Source organism: Manihot esculenta, chromosome 9, assembly GCF_001659605.2.
Source record: "Manihot esculenta cultivar AM560-2 chromosome 9, M.esculenta_v8, whole genome shotgun sequence".
NCBI classification, from domain to species: domain Eukaryota; kingdom Viridiplantae; phylum Streptophyta; class Magnoliopsida; order Malpighiales; family Euphorbiaceae; genus Manihot; species Manihot esculenta.
Window position 1 is genome coordinate 26,207,455 of NC_035169.2, and position 8,086 is coordinate 26,215,540.

The following is an 8,086-nucleotide window of genomic DNA, read 5'->3' on the forward strand; positions in this document are numbered from 1 at the left end:
GCATTTTTGGAGCAGTAAGGCGCTCATACTCAAGTATAGGCAAGTGTTTTTCTTTACATTGAACCTAAGATCATATCCTTTAGGCTTTATCCCCTCATTAAGTTATTAATTCTCATTTACAATCAAAATGCTAATCTACTTATAATTTTTCACTTTTACCTTTGTAAATCTCTTTATTTCCCTTTTATAATATCTAGTAAACAAATGCCTTTCATTTTCATTTTCTTCTTCTCTTAAAATAAAGAAAATAATTTGTCTAAACTAATTTTACATACCTTCGAATTATAAATTTATAATGAAATACATATAATAATTTTAAAACTCCATATATTAATATATTAAATCCGCATAAATTCGGTCTGCAGAAATTTCTCCAGAACAAATCCCTAACGTTGTTTGCTTGTCTAGACCATCGGTCCACAGTCCACATAATGCCCAAAGTCACATAAACATAGTCAGCGATGAACATTGGGAAAACTAGAATTTTAATGTAAGGAAGGGAAATTAATACTGTATTCTTCATGAATCCCATATGTAGTAGCTCTACACTTCTGCTACAACGGAATCAAAACTTCCTTTATAATCACCCACACCATCCAACGGTCTTGTTGATTTTGAAACCAGTTTCAGAAGGTTCTGGTGCTGGTGGAGGTCTCTGCTCCCTTGGTTTGGCGGGGTCAACAAAAATTACCCATCCATCCAAAAATTTGGCATTCATCCCCTCCCTGGCCTTCTCTGCTTCTTCTATTGTTGTATATGTGACAAAACCGAATCCCTTTGATCTTCTAGAGACCCTGTCCACTGCTACTTTTGCTGGAGAACCAAAAGGCAAGAACATAGGTTATGAGGAATATTAGAAAACATGCTATGGAAGAACATTAACAATAAAATATTTGCATTTACCTTCAACAATCTGTCCAAAGGGAGAAAACGCCTCTTTAAGCTTCTCATCTGTTGTTAGTCTAGATAGGCCTGATCATTTGCACCATAAAAAAGAGCCAATGACATTTGAAAAGAGTGCATGAGTTTCATGTTTCATTTAATCTCACAGATAATATGGCTAAAATTTGGAAAATGCAGTTCTACAAAGCTTCAAATAACTATATCATACATAAGAAATGACATGATACTGAAATCTTCTATTTGGCAAGTTGTAAAGGGGAAAGGAAGACTTGGAGTAAATTCTTCATCCTTGTGCTCTCAGGCTTGTGCTCAAATGATTGAATTACTGGCCCAAATAGCATAGAAATTCCATGTGCGTAAAAACAAGTTGTACATGAATATGTCTAAACAACTACCAGTGCACTTGTCCGCTTAGCAGAGGATTGATAATTCTAAGCGTAGATGGGAATATATGATATTTCTTGCCATCTATACAATAAATGCAGCATCATAATGACAATAAATATATCTGGTAAAAGAAATTAGGAACTTAACAAGTGTTTTCTGATTCTATTTAACATAAGCATTAATCTGTTCCATATAGAGCTGTCAACATTAATGATATGGACAATTATTGCCTTAGAGAGCAAGAATAGTTCACTGAAACACTGACTAAATTTCAAGGATGTTGAGAAACATTTCAAAACCTAATGAAGGCGTGCTATAATTATAGCAGGCAGCCAGCGTAGTCTTCCCTTAAATTTCCATTTCTTGATACTTCCATTTATCCTATCATGTACAAAAGAAACGATCATCTAACCAAGTAAAAGGCAGGGTAAATTACACCAGGAAGCCAGCAGCCAAAAGGACTCCTAGTTTAAAGCTGAGCACCGACCCTCTTTTTAATACATCTTCCATCATAATTAGCAGTAGATACCCGCAGAAATGCACAAACAAACATCTAGATCTTACAAATATTCATTCTTCACTCAGCTGATAGTTGCATCTAGGATTATAATTATCTGCCAAGACATTCTCCTGCCAAACTAATAACCCACATAAAGGAACAGCCACAAAGAAAAACATTAGGGCAACTTGTCAATGCTACAAGAAATCACTGGACATTCCAAAAATTTTTGATTTTGTAGTTTACCATCTCTTGAAGGAGAGTAAGATTCATATTCCTGTGTAACTATGAATTCATGGGTAGGCATCTATTTGGTTCAGTTACGGGTTCTTAATTCCTTCCCCCATTTTGAGTAGGGAGAACTTAGTCTAAGGAGAATGCATCATTACCCACCACACCACAGTCACACAAGCCCACAACATTCGACATACACCAAATAGCAAGAAAAATCAGTACTATTTCCAACATCTAGGAGAAAAAAACAAAAGAATAATTCCAAATAAATGAGGAGGGACGTACCACTAACAAAAAGCTTTGGAGAAGTGAGAGTGGAATAGAGACGAGAAGAAAAGATCTGTGATCGAAGAGTAGGAGAAGGAGAAGCTGAAGCTGAGAGAAGGCGTCGAATTGATGAAGCGAATGCCATCTTCCAATTTCCAAGGATCGATGGCTTTGAGAAATGAAATTAATCGGAGAGGCTTACTCGCTATACAGGGTTTAGTCCAAAACCCTTGGCTTGCTTTCTTACTGCAAAAACCCACCCTCCAATGCTCATTAGAATCTTCTCGAATTTCTCCCTTTTTTTTTTGATTAAATTTTAAAAAAATTTACTGTTTAACTCTTATAATATAAAAATGTTTACGAATTAATTTTTTAATTTTAAAAATATATTAAAATTTTTTAATGTTAAAAATTTTATTTTTTTATTAATTTTATTATTAAATAATTTATTATTTAATTTTATAATTTTAAAAAATTTATTAATTAATCATTTAAATTTTTAAAAAATTTATTAATTAATTTTCTTATTTATATCAAAAAATATTTTAAATATTTTTACAATATTTAGTGGATAAATTCAATAAAAAAATTAATTAACATATCTTTCAAATAGAAATATTTTAATATACTTTTTAAAATTAATAAATTAATTAATAAATTTTTTCTTATCACAAAAATTAAATAGTAATCTTTTTTAAATTTTAGAATAAAATAACTTACCATAGTAAATAATTAGATTTAGAAGAAATTTTTTTTAACTAATAATTTTAATTTCTATATTATGATGAATTTTTTATTTTTATTTTTATTTTATTAATAGATAGATGTCAATTAAAGATCAACTATTAAATAAGCCTATAAAATTTGAAGTCTTATAAATTAGAGTGCATTCAATTGATTCAGTTTAAAACTTAATAAAAATTAAAACATTAAACTATTTATTTTTTTAATTAAATTAAAAAATATAACATATAAAAATTAAATTAAAAGAGCAATTTAAATAACAAATTACAACTAGTATAATAAATTTAACTCCGTAGAATATCAAAATAATTATAGAACGATGAAAATAGCTATCTTTATTCTCGACTAGCATAGTAAATCTATTCTGCATATCAAATAACAGATTAAGAGTAAATATATTCTCAACTAACATAATAAATTAATTTTGCAAATCAAGTAATAGATTAAAAGTAAACTGCTCTCAAATAACTAAAAGTAAATAACTAAATCATGCCTAAATATGCATTATGCAGCAAGTCAACTAACAGATTAAATATATTTTCAACATATTTAACTACAAAATCAACTAATCCAAATCCAAGTAACAAATTATATATCTTTACTTACATTAATAGACCATAAGAGATTAAGAAATGACAAAATCAACTTACAATATAGGCTGAAATTTTGAGAAGGTTGGCTGAGAATGGTTGCTAAAATAGATGTGACTTCTTCTGTCCTTCGATTGCAACTGGTTGTTTCGAGGCGAGCTGCAAAAATCGACAAATGAAAAGGGAGAGAAGCCGAGAGATGGAGCTTTAGCTAGTGTGCATCAAGACTCAAGAGACTAGAGAGGAGTTGCGGGCATGGGCGAGGGTTGACTGTCTAGTGAAATGGAGGAGTTATGGGAATGGGTGTTAAGTTACCCTCTGATTTTGAGCTTCCGCAAGTCCAGAGGAAGCTATTTTTAAAGATAGCCTTGATAGACCAATCATTGAGAATAAATAGCATTTGAGGTGTTGGGTTGGCCAAAATTGCAAAGGAAACAATTCTGCTGAAATCGGGTATCGATAGTAACAGTAGAGGCAGATGGCGCTGGCTAGCGCATAGGCAAGAGGCAGGTGCCTGCAAATAAGGCCAATTGGACCTTATTTGGTAGCTGGATTGCCAAGCGCGTAAAGGGCGTCGAAGCTGCGAGACGCACACAGTGAGAAGCACGAGGGGCTACAAAGTTGGGCCAGCGAAACACGGGGCGCTACGAAGCTGGGCCAGTGAAACACGGGGCGCTACAAAGCTGGGCCAGTGAAACACGAGGCGCGCGCTTAAAACACAGGGTGAGGCACGCGCCTAGTATTAGTGATGGACGGTACACGTTGGTTGGCTGACGGGCTAAACTGGTAGGTACCTACTATGTGGTAGACCTACAAAATTGGCCACTTGCCCTTAACACTTGTATGACTAGGGATTTTTCTTGAAAAGCTCAAAATTTGTAAAAATTGACAAACACATTCAAAGGAGGTGGGCAATCCTATAAATACCCACCTTCTCTTTCATTTGTGTACTCAGCAAAAACCCACTTCAAAGAGAGTTGTGTAACCGAGAATCCTCTTTATAATCGAGTCCTTGTAAACTTTATAAAATTATACTTTGGCCCTTATACTTTTTCTTTTATGAATAAAAGGCTTTTTTTTTTCAACTCTAGTCCCAAATATCCTTCTTTAATTGTCCCACCTAACGGCTATCTTGCTACTTTGAGTAGCCTATTAATTTATTTAGACTATTTTATTGATGTAAGGCTGACTTTGTTCATTCTTAGCTTTTGGTAGGACTAAGTGTTGCACGTTGACCTTGAAGTTGGGCAAATTAGTAAGCTAACTTGCAAGAGATATGACAGTTGATATCAAAGCTTGTTGGTTGCTCTTTGTAGAAGCTATGGCCGAGCCAATTGGTGTAGTTGCTCAAATGGGCAATCTTGGTGGAGAGGAGCAAGTTCCCACAATGTAACAAGCTACTACTCGCAATAAAGTTGCATAAGGTAAGTCCCACGAACCCACTCATGGGAGAGATGAGTTAGGAGAGGTGGACTTTAGGCTAGCTAAGATTGAGTTGAAGCTTGTCGATGATGAAGAGAGATTTGAGACGCTTGAATTGCATATGGAGGAGCCCAAAAATGGGATGGATGAGTTTTGTGGTGAATTGCAAGGTGCCCTCAATGCCGCCATTAATAAATTGGTTAGTGAAGGGGAAACAATGCGTTATGGTCTTGTGGAGAGATTAGCTGCAGTAAAGGAGGAGAGTCGGTTTCTTCGTGAGGAGTTGGATTAGGTTTTGGCTAGAGTGAAAGAAGTGATGGATGAAGTGGTAGTGTTGAAGAGGGCTATAGCTCAAGGAGTAGCATCAAGCCCCTCCACTTCGGTAAGTACTTTTCCTTCAGCTCATAAGGTTGATATTCCTAAACCTCCATCATTTGAGGGCTCTATGTAACGACCCGAAAATCGGACCGCTACCGGCGCTAGGATCCAGATCGGCTTAAGGCAGCCGGGACCCGTAGCAAGCCTGACATAGAACCTGTAAACCTGTATAATCCCATACATGATCAACCATCATACATAAAAATTTAAACTTTTCCTTTAACATCCAACTCAACCTGAACATACATGTACATAGTCATGATCATAATCATGATCCCTCTGTGGGATCTCATCAATGCCCCAACGGGCGATACAACATGAGATGAGTTGGCTTACATGAACATAATAAAACATTTCTATAGATCATGTATCAAAAGGGATAACAATACTCATAAGGTCAAGCACATCTATAACCTCAATATACCTCATTACATAACATACTGTAATCTCTTACATTACATCATAATACAATTGTCATGTCCACAATCTAACTATTACATAAACATGCTTCAAAACTCTGGCTAACCTTCTGGTCTACCCTGTACCTGCACAGCTGGGGTTAGGGGAGAGGGGTGAGCTAACAAGCCCAGTGAGCAGAATAGTGAAAACAATATATTAAAATTTCATGCTTTCATGGAATGCAACACATCACAACAAATCACATCTCGGATGGTATTGTCACCAATAGTCCTCTACATAGTCCAACTGTGCCGGGACGTAGAATGGGTACAACCGGTCTTTCCCTTAACATAACATATCATACAGTCCAACTGTGCCAGGGACGTAGAATGGGTACAACCTGGACTTCCATACCGTATCATGCCGTAGCATCATCATGCCATATGAGGACTAAAGGGTCATCCAATAACCAATCCACATCAACATCATAGATGCAATGCAACATATTCGTGAATACTAATGCAAACAACCTACTATATCTCATGGCATTCATGATGCATGGATCATGCTAAAAATTCATATTTCATTTAATTTAAAAGTTAAGGTTTATTCCACTCACCTCTGGCTAGCTCTGACAAACTCTGTAGCAGCTGGCTCACTGCTGGGGTCCTCGGTTCCTCGGGTCCGAACCTACACGGGTGGACTCCAATGAGGGACCAAACATACGAAAACATAACTCTAACATACTCCCCAAAAACCCCCTAAAACATCATAAAACAACTTCATAAAATCATGCAAGAAATGGCTAGACAGGGCACTTTCGGCGGCAGGTTCGGCGGCCGAAAGTCCCTCCAGAGCCGAAAGTCAGGCAGGTTCGGCGGCACCTTCGGCGGCCGAAACTCCCAGACAGAGGCGAAACTCATGCATGTTCGGCGGCACCTTCGGCGGCCGAAAGTGCCAGACAGAGACGAAAGTCTCCTTTCGGGGGCAACTTCGGCAGCCGAAAGGCCTGCCTCCCCAGCCATGTTCGGCGGCCGAAAGCTCCTTCGGCTGCCGAACCTGGTTTCTGCCAAAGGGCAGAAACTTGGCTCCTTTATGCACATTCGCCTCCCAACTCTCAAATCATGCATATAACTCAACCAAAACATGCATACAAGCTCCTAGGGGCCTCAAACAAACAAATACCCCAACTACAACACTTCAAACATACTCAAACATGCCACATTGTTCAAAAATCACATAAAACCTAACATAGCTCAACTAACTTAAACATGCATTTCTACCCCATAAAAATTCATAAAACTTATTTAAAACATACATTGAGCTTAAGATCGGCTCTTACCTCTTGAAGATCGAGAAAGAGACGACCTAAACTTGGAGATCCAATAAAATGAGCTCCTGAGTTCCCAAAACTCCAAAACTTGTTTCAAAAGTTCAAAACCTTCAATGCAAGCTTAAAACTCAAGAAAAAAATGGTGGGGATTTGGAGGAAAAACACTAGATTTGGAAGAGGGAGGTTGGAAGCTAGCTGTGGCCAAAAATGGAAGAAAGCTCGTCCATTTCGGCTAAGGGTCCCTTTTATAGGTGGCTGGCTAGGCCACGTTCGGGGGCCGAAAGTGCTTCCGCAAGCATGCCATGTTCGGCGGCCGAACTTGGGTTTCGGCAGCCGAACCTGAACTTCCCTCACTCATGCTTTCGGGGGCCTAACGTGCCTCCAAAACGCATGCATGTTCGGCGGCCGAACTTGACTTTCGGCGGCCGAACCTGGGTTTTCCTCCAAAGACTTTTCATGCAAAAACTCATTTAATTTTCATACTAAAACCATGAAATACCTTAAAACATTTTATGAAAACATGTTTCTACCCTGCTAGAGGCTTCCGACATCCGAGATTCCACCGGACGGTAGGAATTCCGATACCGGAGTCTAGCCGGGTATTACATTCTCCCCCCCTTAAGAACATTCGTCCCCGAATGTACCTCAACTAGCACACATAGCATGGCATACACATAACATACATACATAGCACAAAAACACATAGAGATCTAACCTTAAAAGAGATGAGGGTATTGCTGGAGCATAGACTCCCGTGTCTCCCAAGTGCATTCTTCTAAATTGTGGTGGTTCCACAGGACTTTCACCATCGGGATTTCCTTGTTTCTTAACTTTCTGATCTGGGTGTCTATGATCCGCACTGGCTGTTCAACATAGGTGAGATCCTCTTGGACCTCCACATCAGGCTCACTAAGAACCTTGCTCGGATCT

The 8,086-nt window shown here is 37.7% G+C and overlaps 1 protein-coding gene across 1 annotated transcript; it reads right to left on the bottom strand.

The window, feature by feature from the left end:
• Positions 1–310: 310 nt before the first annotated feature.
• On the bottom strand, positions 311–2,555 carry LOC110622203 (organelle RRM domain-containing protein 2, mitochondrial). Its single transcript, XM_021766629.2, has 3 exons — positions 2,309–2,555; positions 904–972; positions 311–813 (listed from the first exon to the last, which is right to left on the bottom strand). Exons 1-3 carry the CDS (start codon positions 2,433–2,435, stop codon positions 584–586), a joined length of 426 nt encoding a protein of 141 aa, XP_021622321.1. The 5' UTR covers positions 2,436–2,555; the 3' UTR covers positions 311–583.
• Positions 2,556–8,086: the final 5,531 nt, after the last annotated feature.

Excerpts from the sequence above, each read along its gene's own strand:
- LOC110622203 (XM_021766629.2), bottom strand. The coding sequence starts at position 2,435 with ATGGCATTCGCTTCATCAATTCGACGCCTTCTCTCAGCTTCAGCTTCT. Across the intron at positions 973-2,308 it reads TCCAAAGCTTTTTGTTAGTG|GCCTATCTAGACTAACAACA; the intron begins GTACGTCCCTCC and ends GCAAATGATCAG. Across the intron at positions 814-903 it reads CTTTGGACAGATTGTTGAAG|CAAAAGTAGCAGTGGACAGG; the intron begins GTAAATGCAAAT and ends TTGGTTCTCCAG.